The sequence below is a fragment of the Oncorhynchus masou genome, chromosome 11, assembly GCF_036934945.1.
Source record: "Oncorhynchus masou masou isolate Uvic2021 chromosome 11, UVic_Omas_1.1, whole genome shotgun sequence".
In the NCBI taxonomy this organism is placed as follows: domain Eukaryota; kingdom Metazoa; phylum Chordata; class Actinopteri; order Salmoniformes; family Salmonidae; genus Oncorhynchus; species Oncorhynchus masou.
Genome location: NC_088222.1, coordinates 42,994,776 through 43,012,332, shown reverse-complemented (window position 1 = coordinate 43,012,332; position 17,557 = coordinate 42,994,776). Strand labels below are relative to the sequence as shown.

General features: G+C 42.7%; 1 protein-coding gene across 1 annotated transcript; it reads right to left on the bottom strand.

The window, feature by feature from the left end:
• Window positions 1-291: 291 nt before the first annotated feature.
• Window positions 292-14,271, bottom strand: LOC135548724 (vacuolar protein sorting-associated protein 26B-like). The gene is made up of 6 exons (XM_064978589.1): window positions 13,847-14,271; window positions 7,414-7,570; window positions 1,895-2,059; window positions 1,329-1,504; window positions 904-1,046; window positions 292-426 (listed from the first exon to the last, which is right to left on the bottom strand). The coding sequence occupies exons 1-6, from the start codon at window positions 14,067-14,069 to the stop codon at window positions 292-294; spliced, it is 999 nt and encodes a 332-aa protein (XP_064834661.1). The 5' UTR covers window positions 14,070-14,271.
• Between the last annotated feature and the right edge of the window lie 3,286 nt (window positions 14,272-17,557).

The window sequence follows — 17,557 nt, the reverse complement described above, 5'->3', positions numbered from 1 at the left end:
GAATTATAGTGACATCTTTTCAGCAGTTGTTGGAGAAAGTAACATCATCAGTGTTGTCGATGAAATAGCAAAGTTGAAAGGGGCGAGGTTATGCCTAAAATGGCTGCCGTTCACATAATTTTGGACATCACACATACTCTGTCATAGATGACCTGACGAGCACACACACATTCATAGATGCAGTGAACACACATGCATTCTTTCTCACAGTCGTAGATTCACAGACATGTACACATAGTGCTCACACACACCTTTTCGAAGCGATGGATTGTAGGCTATTCTGGGGCTTAGCTACTGTTCCTTATCCTGGGCATGAGCTAGGGCTTTCTCGTCACTGGACGAGCACTCAAAGCGCTGTGAGGCGATGGCCGCTTGGCGGGACATGCTCTTCCTCACTACGTCCCCCCTCCTCCACAGAGTGATCTCCTAGAACAAGGCAACAAAATAGGGTAGCGTTAATGAGGCACCAAATGGATAAAAACAGAAGGAAACAGGGAGAGACTACCTGAACTTGTCCAGTAAGAATGTTCAATATTACTTTTCTGTTGTGCTAATCAACACATCCCAGGTAACACACAACCAACTAATATATAGTGGTGTACACCTCATGTTAAGATGCAGCATGGTGTGATACAGGTATGATAGGACCTATATTTGGTTCCCTTTCGTTACATCCATTATCCAAAATCAATGTATTGTTACAGCCTTACACAGCACCCATGCACAGAGTTGAAATGAGCAATGTGCCGACCTTGACTATTGAGATGTACCACAAATTAGACACCAATCAGACCAAATAGAACAACCGTGTAGAGCATTATGAACCAACACCTACCCATCTTCCATTCTGTCTCTACCACGGATCTAGTGTTTGTACTGTCTCTACCGTGTGTCTGCATGTACCTGCTGTTTGAAGTAACGCCTCTCCTCCTCGTCTATGAGCACCAGATTGAGGTAGTACCGCACAGAGTACTTCTTGTTGATGTCCCTCATCGTAGGAGTGATCTCATAGCCAGCCAGAAAAAGTCGAATAGGGATGGACTCCCCTGAAAGAGACAAAACCCATATTATTAAAGTGATAGTTCACTGTAAAATCCAAAAACGTTGTTTAGACGCTTTCTGTCCACATCCCATGCCCAGTGTGTAAATCCAGCCTTGTCAACTGCGCAGGTTGGTAGAAGGGGAAATCAGAGGACGGGGGTCATTGTAATGGCTGGAATGAAGTGAATGGAAAATTATCAAAACATAGTTACATTCCAGCCATTACAATGAGCCCATCCTCCGATTTCCCCTTCTATCAGCCTCCACTGGTTGTCAATGCCACTGACCTCTCACTGGTGCTCCATCCATAATCTCGTACTTGGCTATGGTGTCGTTCTCATGGTACACGTTTGTGCCCGTGCCAGTAGTCTCTCGCTTGATGATATTAATCTCCATGTGTCTGATCTTGATCCGTACCAACAGGAAGTAAATCTTCCCCACGATGACATCTTTTAGGTGGTACCTGCATTAAAATGACAGTTCTACGGTCTATGGACAAGGACAGACTGAAACCCAAACTGGTTTTGTTTAACAAGTCACTTCAATCAAACGCTAATAGACAGTGCTGAAAGAAGTCGTCATAATAACAAGAACTACGACATTGTTTCACTCCCCTCAAACCGGTCAGTGTTTATATAGAATTGCGACAAAAGCTACTTCAAATGTTCTATTATGTTCAGGTGGTTTTTCCCCTCACAAATCATATGATTTATTATCATGGGAGTTTAGGGAAGATCAACCAGGGAGACTGAGGTTTCACTAAAGCTCTGCTATCTCGCCCGCCATTCAAAAACAGGAATATCGCAAGACTTCCAGTCAATGTATATGATAAACCATGGTAATAGAGTCATACTTAGACTTGTTGTACTCAAACTCGATGTGCAGGCAGTCTTCGATTCCCACTTCCATCTTGATAGACGAGTTGAGTTCTGGGAACATACTGAGCGTGTGCACAACAATGTCCATTTCTTTACTGATGTCGTTCAGTCGCCGGCTTACAGTTACCCGCAGAAAGTAGCTGCAATATTTATAAAAAATAAAATAAAATAAAAAAAGAGTCAGAATATCAACTAATCTATTGGGTAATAATACAGGATGGACAAAACAAATAAATTCAGAAGGTGTCCAATAACACTGATAGGAGTCACATTCTCTCCATAAAGACCACAAATAGTTGGTGAGACATAGTAGAAATCAAGTGAAGTCTGAGCCATGATGCATATCCAGTAATATCAAGGCAAAGACCAACAGACTCTTAAAGGGATACATCGGGATTTTGCAACAAGACCCTTTATCTGCATTCCCAGAGTCATATGAACTCGTGGATACCATTTTTAAGTCTCTGTGTCCAGTATGAAGGAAGTTAAGAGATAGCTTCACGAGCCAATGCTAATTAGCACAAGCGCAGTGACTGGAAGTCATTGAATCCCGAAGGATCCCTTTAAAAACAGCTTTCATCCCATGGCCATAAGACTGTTACATAGCTAACAACTACTGCTCCCCCTCACAACTACCCTGCTGCTAAAATTATTTGATTTATTACTACCACTATGCTGCTGTTCATTCATTTCAATTACCATTAGTACCCATTGATTTATCCTGCTACGGTCACTATTACTCCTGTTTACACTAGCATATTACCATATGTATGTATATATTCCTGCTACCAGTCACTTTTCAGCCCTGTTCACACTTATTTATTCTGCTATCAGCCACTTTTTCCTAATCCCCACCTACATATCTACCTCAAATACTGAAGTATCCCTGCACATTGTACATTTGAGAATAACTAGGTGCCACAGACGCGGCCTGCTCCCAAGGACTGGCTCTCATTCTCCGTGGCCGAGTAGACATTTAAGCGTGTTCACCCTCGTCAGGCTGCCAGCCCAGACGGCATCCCTAGCCACATCCTCAGCATGCGCAGACCAGCTGGCTGGAGTGTTCACGGACATATTCAATCTCTCCCTATTCCAGTCTGCGGTCCCCACTTGCTTCAATATGTCCGCAATTGTTCCTGCACCCAAAGGTAACTGAACTAAATGACTATCGCCCTGTTGCACTCATTTCTGTCACCATGAAGTGCTTTGAGAGGCTAGTTAAGGATCATATGACCTCTACCTTACCGGACACCCTAGACCCTCTTCAATTTGCATACCACCCCAATAGATCTACAGACGATGCAATCGCACTGCCCTATCCCATCTGGACAAGAGGAATTCCTATGTAAGAATGCTGTTCATTGACTACAGCTCAGTCCTCAAAACCATAGTACCCTCCAAGCTTATCATTAAGCTCGGGACCCTGGGTCTGTACCCCTTCCTGTACAACTGGGTCCTGGATATCCTGACGGGTCGCCCCCAGGGGTGTAGATAGGAAACAAAACCATCCCGCTGATCCTCAACACAGGGGCCCCACAAGGGTGGTTGCTCAGCCCCCTCCTGTACTCCCTGTTCACCCATGACTGGGTGGTCACGCAAGCCTTGAACTCAATCATCAAGCTTGCAGACGACAACAGTGGTTGGCCTGATTACCAACAATGACGAGACAGCCTACAGGGAGGTGTATTCACACCACTTGACTTTTTCCAAATGTTGTTGTTACAGCCGGGATTTAAAATTGATTCATTTGAGATTGTGTCACTGATCTACACTCAATACCAAATAATGTCAATGTGGAATTTTGTTTGGAATTATTATTATTTATTTTTTTAAATGAAAGCTGAAATGCCTTGAGTCAATAAGTATTCAACCCCTTTGTCATGGCAAGCCTAAATAACTTCCGGAGTAAAAATGTGCTTAACATATCGAAAAACAAGTTGCATGGACTCATTCCATGTTCAAGGATAATGGTTAACATGATTTTTGAATGACAACCACATCTCTGTACCCCACACAATACAATTATCTGTAAGGTCCCTCAATAGAGTAGTGCATATCAAGTACAGATTCAACTACAAAAACCTAGGAGGTTTTTCAATGCCTCGCAAAGAAGGTCACCGATTGGTAAACGTGTCAAAATAAAAAAAGCAGACGCTGAATATCCCTTTGAGCATTGTGGAGTTATTATTCGGCTTTGGATGGTGTATCAATACACTGAATCCAGGCTGCAACAAGAAATTGTAGATTCAGTCAAGGGGTTTGAATACTTTCTGAAGGCAATGTATATTTTTTCCATATAGATATTTTAATAGTGTGTTATATTGTAGCATTGTATTGATGTTGATTGTTTTCTGCCCAGGGAATACAGATGAAAATGAGCCATCTAATTAAATCTGATGCAATGGATTGACCATGGTCCCTAACAAATAAATAAAAAATATGCACTTCACTTAAGACAAATGCTTCTCCAGAGTTAACATATTTGACGCATGTACAGCAGTTAAGAGACTGTAGATATGCACTGTACTGGATACATGGAAAGTGGCAACTCTAGTCTAGTCGGTTTCTATTTTCAGTTTCTATTAATCCTGTTTCTACTTCCTTACTTCTGTTTCTATTTGTCAAGGCAACAATTCTGTTTTGTTGAATGCAAAACTCTTAAAATGGTACTCTGGAGGTGAATCCATTCAGACCCAGGCACTTTTACCACAGACAATCAGCTTTAACGATGCTTTAAATGGTTACATTTTACAAAATGGCCTAGAATCACATGCAATCCATTGACAATTACCTGTTACCAAAGACAACAACTAGAACGCACTATTATTAGTCGATAGAAATGTCGTGGCTAAATCAGAATTAGTTCGGTAACATTCATAAATAAGATGTTTTATTTACATAATAATGCTTGTGATATATTCGTATGTCAGGATGTCTTCTTTTGGATAATACTGTTGGCAGTTTGCAGTTATCCCTTCTCTGCTAGGGCTTAGTCACTAGGGGCCCAGAGAAGGGAGAGGTCAGGCTCGTCTTCATATGTCAATGTATCTGTTAAACCATGTGAACCACTATGAAGAATATCAGAAGGGGAGGAGGACAGAATGGAGGCTTGTCTTCTTATGGGAATGTGTCTAACTATCACATGTCCCCTCTGAGGTTGCCCTTATCTTGATCTAGTATATGACCTAAGAGGCTCACTGTCTCGGTGAGCTTGTCCAGGAGGAGGTGTATGAGAGATAGGAGTATCTAGAATTGACAACTGATATATGCCATTGGATGAGGTAATGGTTTGGTACTATGTTGTACCAACAACGAGATAAGAACTTCGATTAGGAAACCAAACTGAACTATAATTTATAGCTAATGCTATCTAGCTATGGGATACTCCTCTTTCAAGTAAAAGGTTCTTTGTGTAATGTTCCTAAGATCTGTTATTCGTCATGTGAGTTGAGATGGGTGTGTCTTGGCTATAAATGATACTAAGATCTGTTATGTAAGCACTCTCAGATAATTCATTTATAGACACTGAATTAATCTGAGAGTCACAGGGCTATGGTGAAGCTCATATAATTAAAGATGGACTTTATAATATGACTCTGACTTGTGTGTGGTTTGCTCTCTCATTATTTGGTAATACAGGAAATTTCCACGACAGAAATAACAATGAAATCGCATTTGGAACTCAGCCCCCCTGTTGTGAACACCACATTTTTAGTGTGTGTGTGTGCACTGTCACATATCAGTTTGCAAACAATTTTTAAATATATATAATTCAGTTAATAAAGCTGCATACAAACATGGTCTGCTTTGTTTTCTTGAGTAAGGCAGCTCCAAAATGCTGGTGTTTCAGCCTTGCTCAGTGCTTTCTGTGGTGGTGGGACAAGCCAGCAGAAAATAAGGAGCGTTAGGCCGTGATTGGCTCAGTCTTCTGTCACTCATGGGGACACTACGTCACCACCAAATCTAAGGGTAGACCTCAAATTCGAGCCGCTTGGGTGCTGCCATAGAGTTACATTAGAAGTGCCCATCCAAGAAGGCTCAAGGTCATTGGCCACAGATAAATATACGTCAAATCACTCGTAGCTTTGATTGGACTGATCATGTCAACATCATACTTTCAAAATCTTAGCTAGCAATCATAATCATGAATCAAGTCAACAATATACTGGCAAATCCTTTTCAATCCTTGTCATATGAAGAGAAATTATAGATAAAATGTATCAGTGCTAATTAGCCATTGGACATAAACATTACACAACAAGTTGGAAATCACAAATTCAACAATGAGTGGTGTGGAAGGAATCAGTGACAGTGGCTGTGTGGTCACAAATCTGGGATTAAGGGGCTCTTTTCCAAGTTTAAAATGATAAACATTCAAGCTAGGCCATGCTATCAATGAAGCATGATTTGTGCCACGCTCAACACAACTTAACTCGGAACTGCAAAAACTTGACTTCAGTGAGTTCAAGACAACTGGGAAGTCAGGAATAAACGAGCTCCGACTGGGAAAATACATTTTGAGCTGTCATCCAACTCCGGTCTCTTCCTAGAGTTACGACCTGAAGATCAATGATGTCATCATGATTCAACCTTGTTTTTCCCCCCAAGAGTTCTCAGTTGTTTTGAAAGCACCATATATCCAGAGAAGAGAGAATTCCTGACTTTGATGACAAAATTTGCACACAAAGGACTGCCGCGCCAACTTCCTGTGAGCACAGCACAACAGGGGAGTTCAAAAATGTATTGTATGCTACTGCATAAATTATGTAATATGCTAGGGAGATATATATACTGTAGCAAAGAAAGTAGTTTATTTTATTTATTTGCCCCTCTTAATTTCACCTACATGTGGTACACATGTAGCCTATAATCTGTTTTAAAGAAATGTAATCTTTGAATATTGTAAGAGCTTATATGCCCACTTTATTTATCCTATGGTTCTGACTTGGTGTACAGGGAGAACACTAAGAACGACCCATGTTCTGGATTCTATCGCTGTACATTTCAAAAGTGATAAACAAATGGCTATATTGACTACGTCCGTCCTAGCTCCTTCATTAGTCTTAATCGAAATTATGGATCGCCTCTTATCCGCTTGTCGTCCCCTTATGCTATAGTTTGTACATCTCTATTGTCAGTAGAAACCACATTTGTTTAGGCAAGTCAGCCATATCACCTATGTTTTTTAAAAAGCAGTAAATGAGGCTGGATGAACTGTTTCGCTGCCAGACAAGGCTCCACTGATGACCAGGTGTAGCAGTGGTAAGATGTTGAGACTGCTGTATGTAGGCACCATTTGTTACCCTTATAGCGCAATTAATGTATTGTTTAGTGATGTGTTGGGGCTTTGCTAGCATGCATCCCACTTTTATTATTTTTTGCCCCACCAAGATTTACATGCTAAAATTGCCAATGTTTGTAACAGTCCTATTGTGCTGTGAAAATGTTTCATGCATGGTTTGTTTAGTCTTGCCAGATGCTTACTGTTACTTACCGTAATTTGACATTCTGGCCCGTGTAGGCCTCGTATGGTTTCTCCACTTTTGTGAACTCAAAGTCGAAGGTCCGGGACTGCGTTAGCTCTCCCGGTTGGGCCAAGTCTTTAACCAGAGACACAAATTCATAGTTGTTTCCCCTGTCGTAGTACAGCTCTGAAAAGAGAGAACTGGTTGTTGGTATCACTAGTTTACAGATGCCTTTTAAAGAGAGATTAGAAAGTAATTATAAGTACTATAGAGAGAGATTCAAGGTAATGCAACAAAATTACAACCGGTAACTGGATCTTACAAGGGTGTAAAAAAAATGTACATTTTATTAGTCACAAACACATATTTAGCAGATGTTATTGCGGGTGTAGGAAAATACTTATGTAACAAGTTATCTAGTAGTATCTAACAATTCAGACAAATCTAAAAGTAAAAGCTCAGTCCGATCATGCTGTGACATACCGCCCCAGACCAAATCAATCCCGCTCTGGAGTACAGGCCTTTGGTGTAACGCTCATTCCTTCGACGAGAAACGCAAATCCGACCATCACCCCTGGTGAGACAAAACCACGACTCGTCAGTGAAGAGCACTTTTGCCAGTCCTGTGTTCCACAGGTATGATGTTCGGATGTACCGATCCTGTGCAGGTGTTGTTACACGTGGTTCACGCAGATGAGCAGGGACCCTGGGCATCTTTCTTTTGGTGTTTTTCAGAGTCAGTAGAAAGGCCTCTTTAGTGTCCTAAGTTTTCACAACTGTGACCTTAATTGCTTATTGTAAGCTGTTAATGTCTTAACGACCGTTCCACAGGTGCATGTTCATTAATTGTTTATGGGTCATTGAACAAGCATGGGAAACAGTGTTTAAACCCTTTACAATGAAGATTTTTACAAATTATCTTTGAAAGGCAGGGTCCTGAAAAGGGGATGTTTCTTTTTTTGCTGAGTTTAGTTGGTTTAGCCAAGGAATAAGAAAGGAACCTTCCCGCAAGCCATGATTGGCTGAGATAGTGGATGGGCTGGACATGCCGGGAGATGAGTTTGGATTGGTCTGCCTCGCCGTTTTTGAAAGATATAACATTAGCCATCGAGAACTACAAAATTTGCAACTTCTCAACAACATTGATGCCCTGAATTTAACAGGCGTTATCGACAGATCAGTTGGTAAAAATGATGGGCTACTTTCTGCACACGCCACGGTCAGTGTGAACCAGAGTGACTTGAAACAACACTGGCCAAACAAGATGTAGCCACAAACAAAACGGAGTTAAATAGTTCCAGTCTGACGTGAAGCATTCATCCATGTATACGGGTAAGAGTCGAGCTATAGTTTCAGATATAAATAACTCATTTTGTCAGAATGTCATTCACATTGCAAGTTCAAGCGTACTGTTAGCTAGCTGGCTCACTAGCTAATGTTACATGTATGATCTGTGTAGTAATATTATTTGAATCAGAAACCCATTTGTATTGCTAGTTATAGCCTAATGTTAGCTAGCTAAAATGTAATCTAATTTGTTAGCTTTAGCTACCTGCAGATTCATACTACAGCTATGATAATGTTTGCATTGGTGGTAGTAGTAGGAGTTGGGATTATGCCGGTCCATTGTTTAGCTAGCTACATGTCTTAACAAAAGACTCCACTTCGGCCGGATCAATACATGACCCATCAAATTAACCAGGTGTGTCTGGGGGTGATTACGGCCATCTATTGTATTTCATGAACATGTGTACATGTCTATAGAATAGTGACCCATTCACTAAGCTGGATGTGGCTTGGGTGGGGGGGTGGTTATAGCATTTCCTTCACATGACCCATCAATTTAGACAAGCGTCGGGTAAGCGTCTTCTAATAATGACAAAAATATTGTATCTGGACACTTTCTGTTTTTGATATTGCTACCATGCAAGTAACTACTTCACTGTACTGTTAACATCTTCTGTATCCTGTGCATGTAACAAATAAACTTAAATTTGATTTGATACAGGGTGTGTTTTCCACATGGCCTCACATGTGAATACTTAAAGAGATGGGTAGGGCTAAAGCTTAAGAGGGTGTGAACGATGCTGAATGGGTGTAGACAGAGAGCTCTCCAGTAAGTGTACCAAAACATCCAAGGGCCTTTTTTTCAAAAGTGGAATTTATCAACTTTCAAAGCAGAATTTGTTTCTCGTTGTTCCGCAACTGCAGTGTATGATATAAGATTTTCTAGCGCAGAGTCGCTACTTTTAGCCAATGTAAAAATTTAAAATTTAAATTTTGCTACACAAGACCGAATCGAGGTAGTGGACACATGTGGTTTCCAGTTTGCATAAAGTTCAGTGAGGGCCGTCGTGATTTTGGCTTGAGGGGGAATATACACAGCTGTGACGATAACCGAAGATGATTATCTTGCGAGGTAATGGGGTCGGCATTTGGTTGTGAGGTATTCTTGGTCGGGTGGACAAAAAGACTTGAGGTTCTGTATGTTATCACAATCACACCATGAGTAGTTAATGAAACATTACACCCCCAGAGAGTTCTTTATTCCTGTCTGTGCGATACTGATAATGTTTATTACAATGTAGGCCTAACTATAAAGGACATGATACAGACCAAGTGTAACTGACAGGTGAAGTTAGTCTCATGATTTTCATATCTTAACTTCTGACTAGTTAAGTTAGCCTCATGATTCTCACACTTTTTACCAGGTAGAATATACTGTAGGAGAGTTTCTGTGGCACAATGAGTCTTCCGTTGATCACTTCCAGTATATCACACAGCCCACAGGTCACAACGCTTTAACCCGTGCCCAAATTATTATTTTTCCGGCACCGACTTTTTTTTTTTTTACGTGTTATTTCTTACATTGGTACCCCAAGTCATCTTAGGTTTCATTACATACAGTCGAGAAGAACTACTGAATATAAGAGCAGCGTCAACTCACCATCAATACGACCAAGAATCTGACTTTCGCGAGGCAGATTCTTTGTTCTGCCTTTCACCCTGGACAACGGAAAGGATCCCAGCCGGCGACCCCAAAAAACAACTTCGTAAAAGGGGAAACGAAGCGGTCTTCTGGTCAGACTCCGGAGACGGGCACATCGTGCACCACTCCCTAGCATTCTTCTCACCAATGTCCAGTCTCTTGACAACAAGGTTGATGAAATCCGAGCAAGGGGTAGCATTCCAGAGGGACATCAGAGACTGTAACGTTCTTTGCTTCACGGAAACATGGCTCACTGGAGAGACGCTATCGGAGTCGGTGCAGTCAGCTGTTTCTCCACGCATCGCGCCAACAGAAACAAACACCTTTCTGGTAAGAAGAGGGGCGGGGGCGTATGCTTTATGGTTAACGAGACGTGGTGTGGCCACAACAACATACAGGAACTCAAGTCCTTCTGTTCACCTGATTTAGAATTCCTCACAATCAAATGTCGACCGCATTATCTACCAAGGGAATTCTCTTCGATTATAATCACAGCCGTATATATCCCCCCCAAAGCAGACACATCGATGGCTCTGAACAAACTTTATTTGACTCTTTGCAAACTGGAATCCATATATCCTGATGCTGCATTCATTGTAGCTGGGGATTTTAACAAGGCAAATCTGAAAACAAGACTCCCTAAATTGTATCAGCATATCGATTGCGCAACCAGGGCTGGAAAAACTTTGGATCATTGCTGTTCTAACTTCCGCGATGCATATAAGGCCCTGCCCCGCTCTCCTTTCGAAAAAGCTGACCACGACTCCATCTTCTTGATCCGTGCCTACAGACAGAAACTAAAACAAGAAGCTCCCGCGCTGAGGTCTGTTCAACCCTGGTCCGACCAATCTGATTCCACATTCCAAGACTGCTTCCATCACGTGGACTGGGATCTGTTTCGTATTGCATCAAACAACAACATTGACGAATACGCTGATTCGGTGAGCGAGTTCATTAGAACGTGCGTTGAAGATGTCGTTCCCATAGCAACGATTAAAACATTCCCAAACCAGAAACCGTGGATTGATGGCAGCATTTGCGTGAAACTGAAAGCGCAAACCACTGCTTTTAATCAGGGCAAGGTGACCGGAAACATGACCGAATACAAAGTGTAGCTATTCCCTCCGCAAGGCAATCAAACAAGCTAAGCGTCAGTATAGAGACAAAGTAGAATCTCAATTCAACGGCTCAGACACAAGAGGTATGTGGCAGGGTCTACAGTCAATCACGGATTACAAAAAGAAAACCAGCCCCGTCACGGACCAGGATGCCTTGCTCCCAGGCAGGCTAAATAACTTTTTTGCCCGCTTTGAGGACAATACAGTGCCACTGACACGGCCCGCAACCAAAACATGCAGACTCTCCTTCACTGCAGCCGACGTGAGGAAAACATTTAAACGTGTCAAACCTCGCAAGGCTGCAGGCCCAGACGGCATCCCCAGCCGCGCCCTCAGAGCATGCACAGACCAGCTGGCTGGTGTGTTTACGGACATATTCAATCAATCCCTATCCCAGTCTGTTGTTCCCACATGCTTCAAGGGGGCCACCATTGTTCCTGTTCCCAAGAAAGCTAAGGTAACTGAGCTAAACGACTACCGCCCCGTAGCACTCACTTCCGTCATCATGAAGTGCTTTGAGAGACTAGTCAAGGACCATATCACCTCCACCCTACTTGACAACCTAAACCCACTCCAATTTGCTTACCGCCCAAATAGGTCCACAGATGATGCAATCTCAACCACAATGCCCTAACCCATCTGGACAAGAGGAATACCTATGTGAGAATGCTGTTCATCGACCACAGCTCGGCATTTAACACCATAGTGCCCTCCAAGCTCGTCATCAAGATCGAGATCCTGGGTTTCGACCCCGCCCTGTGCAACTGGGTACTGGACTTCCTGACGGGCCTCCCCCAGGTGGTGAGGGTAGGCAACAACATCTCCACCCCACTGATCCTCAAGACTGGGGCCCCACAAGGGTGCATTCTGAGCCCTCTCCTGTACTCCCTGTTCACCCAAGACTGCGTGGCCATGCACGCCTCCAACTCAATCATCAAGTTTGCGGACAACACAACAGTGGTAGGCTTGATTACCAACAACGACGAGACGGCCTACAGGGAGGAGGTGAGGGCCCTCGGAGTGTGGTGTCAGGAAAATAACCTCGCACTCAACGTCAACAAAACTAAGGAAATGATTGTGGACTTCAGGAAACAGCAGAGGGAACACCCCCCTATCCACATCGATGGAACAGTAGTGGAGAGGGTAGTAAGTTTTAAGTTCCTCGGCGTACACATCACAGACAAACTGAATTGGTCCACCCACACAGACAGCATCGTGAAGGCGCAGCAGCGCCTCTTCAACCTCAGGAGGCTGAAGAAATTCGGCTTGTCACCAAAAGCACTCACAAACTTCTACAGATGCACAATCGAGAGCATCCTGTCGGGCTGTATCACCGCCTGGTACGGCAACTGCTCCGCCCACAACCCTAAGGCTCTCCAGAGGGTAGTGAGGTCTGCACAACGCATCACCGGGGGCAAACTACCTGCCCTCCAGGACACCTACACCACCCGATGTCACAGGAAGGCCATAAAGATCATCAAGGACAACAACCACCCGAACCACTGCCTGTTCACCCAGCTATCATCCAGAAGGCGAGGTCAGTACAGGTGCATCAAAGCTGGGACCAAGAGACTGAAAAACAGCTTCTATCTCAAGGCCATCAGACTGTTAAACAGCCACCACTAACATTGAGTGGCTGCTGCCAACACACTGACTCAACTCCAGCCACTTCAATAATGGGAATTAATTTTGATGGGAAATGATGTAAAATATATCACTAGCCACTTTAAACAAACAATGCTACCTAATATAACGTTTACATACCCTATATTATTCATCTCATATGTATACGTATATACTGTACTCTATATCATTTACTGCATCTTTATGTAATACATGTATCACTAGCCACTTAACTATGCCACTTTGTTTACATACTCATCTCATATGTATATACTGTACTCAATACCATCTACTGTATCTTGCATATGCCGCTCTGTACCATCACTCATTCATATATATTTATGTACATATTCTTTATCCCTTTACACTTGTGTATAAGACAGTAGTTTTGGAATTGTTAGTTAGATTACTTGTTGGTTATTACTGCATTGTCGGAACTAGAAGCACAAGCATTTCGCTACACTCGCATTAACATCTGCTAACCATGTGTATGTGACAAATAAAATTTGATTTGATTTGAAATTGCATGCAGTGAATGAGCATGGCATTGCTACGTGTTGCGTCACTGTTCAATCAATGGACACAGATAGCTAATTTGATCAGCCTGGCAATTAATTAGGATTACAATATCATTAATAGAGACTTGTTAATGTTTTGCACCATGGATAATTGTGTAGCTTATTTAGTTATTTTGGCAGTGACAACACAAAGATGGGTCTGTGTCACACTTACCAATTTTCCCAATAAACTCGATTTTGATGCCTTGATGCTCGAGTCTTTTCCCTGGATTCTTCAGTGTTAAGTTGACTTTTCCAGATACTGTATCGCCATCATAAAACAGAAAATATTGGTCCTTTTTCCCATCTTCGGTCTTATGTTCGGCTTTCTTTCTTGTCTCAGCGTCATTCAAAACTATATCGATTTGTGCACTTTGACCAAAACTAAAAAAGCTCATCACTGCACCTTGTTTCGGAGCCTTTGTAGATTCTGCATGTACAACAACAATCCTACGTTACTGTATCTCAAATCCTTGCTACAGTAACGAGTGATTTCTTCCGAAATTTAGTTTGTGCTGTACTATGCCACTACCTAAACTAAACAGGGCAACTGTTGATGAAGCAATGTCCAATGTTGAGCTTCCTCTTTAAATGCGCATGCGTGTAAATGCAGGGTGCGTTAGAAAAACAGATATTCAACAGATAGAAAAGAGAGTGCCAGAAAAGTATGATATTCTAAATAAATGAAACAAGATAGATATGTCAGCTTCAGCCAAAGCTGTCAGTAGAGACCGAAGTAGTGACACATCCCACTACCTCATTTTTTCTGGTTCAAATAGTCATATACTGGTTCATATACAGTCAACGAACTTAGTAGACAAGTCTCGGCTGCCTTCGAGAGAGCCACCCCTTAAGTAGAACGGAATCAATGGTAAACGGTGTTAGTGGGACATTTTTAATTTATCCGATATCTTTGCTGTCAACATCAGATTCTGTGCGATTTCAACCCAACATTTCTGGTGCGAAAAAAACCCGCTGGTGACGTAAAACAAGTGCGCAGCGCCGCTCCTGCAGAGTTGGGTCACAGATTTTTTATAACTAATTCAAGATAGACCACAGCCTGTCGTTTCCAATGGGAACATATGGGCAGAGCCAAATACGAGCGAGCGAGGTCCTATTGGCCCGTTCCAGCATACATTTGCATATTTCTGTCAGGGAACGCATACTGTGAAATGCACGTGTGCAATAATTCAATCAACTTTGCACTCCTAAACAACGCGGTTTTTAAATACTTTGACGAAGGCTAAAGTCTACAAAACGTAGTCCACTCAGTTCATAACATATTCTAGTTTTGGGAACATAAAACTGTATTGAGATCAAATGTTTCATAAGTGCGTTGACTGTATATGAACCAGTACATGACTATTTGAAACAGAAAAAATTAGGAAGTGGGATGTCACTTCTTCGGTCTCTGCTGACAGCTTTGGCTGAAGCTACATATCTATCTTGTTCCAATTTGCAGAATGAAGGCCAAAATCTCCTTCCACCTTCTCCCAAAATCAAATCAAATTGTATTTGTCACATGCACCGAATACAACAGTTCTAGACCTTACAGTGAAATGCTTACTTACAATCCCTTAACTAACAATGCAGTTTGAAGAAAATGCAAAAAATTAAGAATAACAAGTAAAATAAAAGAATAACAAATAATTAAACAATTGAGGGCCCATATACATTGGGTACTGGTACAGAGTCAATGTGCGGGGGCACTGGTGTCAAGGTAATTGAGGTAATATGTACATGTAGGTGGAGTTATTAAAGTGACTATGCATAGATAATAACAGAGAATAGCAGCAGCGTAGAAGGGAGAGACAATGCAAATAGTCAGGGTAGCCATTTGATTAGATGTTCAGGACTCTTATGGCTTGGGGGTAAAAACTGTTTAGAAGCCTATTGGACCTAGACTTGGCGCTCCGGTACCGCTTGCCGCGTGGTAGCAGAGAGAACCGTCTATGACTAGGGTGGCTGGAGTCTTTGACAATTTTAGGGTCAACCTCTGAAGCAGCCTGGTATAGAGGTCCAGGATGGCAGGATGCTTAGCCCGGGGATGTACTGGGCCGTACACACTACCATCTGCTCTCGATGGTGCAGCTGTAAAAACTTCTGAGAATCTGAGGACCCATGCCAAATCTTTTCAGTCTCCGGAGTGGGAATAAGTTTTGTCGTGACCTCTTCATGACTGTCTTGGTGTGCTTAGACCATGTTAGTTTGTTGGTGATGTGGACGTCAAGGAACTTGAAGCTCTCAACCTGCTCCACTACAGCCCCGTCGGTCCTTTTCCTGTAGTCCACAAGCATCTCTTTTGTCTTGATCACGTTGAGGGAGAGGTTGTTGTCCAGGCACCACACAGTCAGGTCTCTGACCTCCTCCCTATAGGCTGCCTCATCGTTGTCGGTGATCACGCTACCACTGTTGTGTCATCAGCAAACTTAATGATGATGTTGGAGTCGTGCCTGACACTGTTGTGTAATCAGCAAACTTAATGATGATGTTGGAGTCATGCCTGGCCGAGCAGTCATGGGTGAACAGAGAGTACAGGAGGGGAATGAGCACGCAACCTTGAGGGGCTCCCGTGTTGAGGATCAGCGTGGCGGATGTGTTGTTACCTACCCTTACCACCTGGGGTCAGCCTGTCAGGATCCAGTTGCAGAGGGAGGTATTTAGTCCCAGGGTCCTTAGCTTAGTGATGAGCTTTGAGGGCACTCTGGTTTTGAATGCTGAGATGTAGTCAATGAATAGCATTCTCACGTAGGTGTTCCTTTTGTCCAGGTGTGAAAGGGCAGTGTGGAGTGCACTAGAGATTGCATCATCTGTGGATCTGTTGGGCGGTATGCAAATTGGAGTGGGGTCTAGGGTTTCTGGGATAATGGTGTTGATGTGAGCCCTTCCCAGCCTTTCAAAGCATTTCATGGCTACAGACGGGTCGATAGTCATTTAGGCAGGTTACCTTAGTGTTTTTGGGCACAGGCACTATGGTGGTCTGCTTGAAACATGTTGGTATTACAGACTCAGACAGAGAGAGGTTGAAAATGTCAGTGAAGACACTTGCCAGTTGGTCAATGCATGCTCGGAGTACACGTCCTGGTAATCCGTCTGTGAATGTTGACCTGTTTAAAGGTTTTGCTCACATCGGCTGCGGAGAGCATGATCACACAGTCGTCCGGAACAGCTGATGTTCTCATGCATGTTTCAGTGTTACTTGTCTCGAAGCGAGCATAGAAGTTATTTAGCTTGTCTAGTAGGCTCGTGTCACTGGGCAGCTCTCTCGATCTTAGTTCTGTATTGACGCTTTGCCTGTTTGATGGTTCGTCAGAGGGCATAGCGGTATTTCTTATAAGTTTCCAGGTTATCATCCCACTCCTTGAAAGCGGCAGCTCTAGCTTTTAGCTCAGTGGAAATGTTGCATGTAATCCATGGCTTCTGGTTGGGGTATATATGTACAGTCACTGTGGCGACGACGTCATCAATGCACTTATTGATGAAGCCAGTGACTGATTTAGTGTACTCTTCAATGCCAGCAAAAGAATCCCGGAACATATTCCAGTCTGTGCTCGCAAAACAGTCCTGTAGTTCAGCATCTGCTTATTAATCTGATCACTTTTTTATAGACCGAGTCACTGGTGCATCCTGCTTTAATTTTTGCTTGTAAGCAGGAATCAAGAGGATAGAATTATGGTCAGATTTGCCAAATGGAGGGTGAGAGAGAGCTTTGTATGCATCTCTGTGTGTGGAGTAAAGGTGGTCTAGAGTTTTTCACTTTGGTTTCACATTTAACTTGCTGATAGAAATGAGGTAAAACTGATTTATTTTTTTCTTGCATTAAATTAACCGGCCACTAGGAGCGTCGCCTCTGGATGAGCGTTTTTCTGTTTGCTTATGGCGGTAT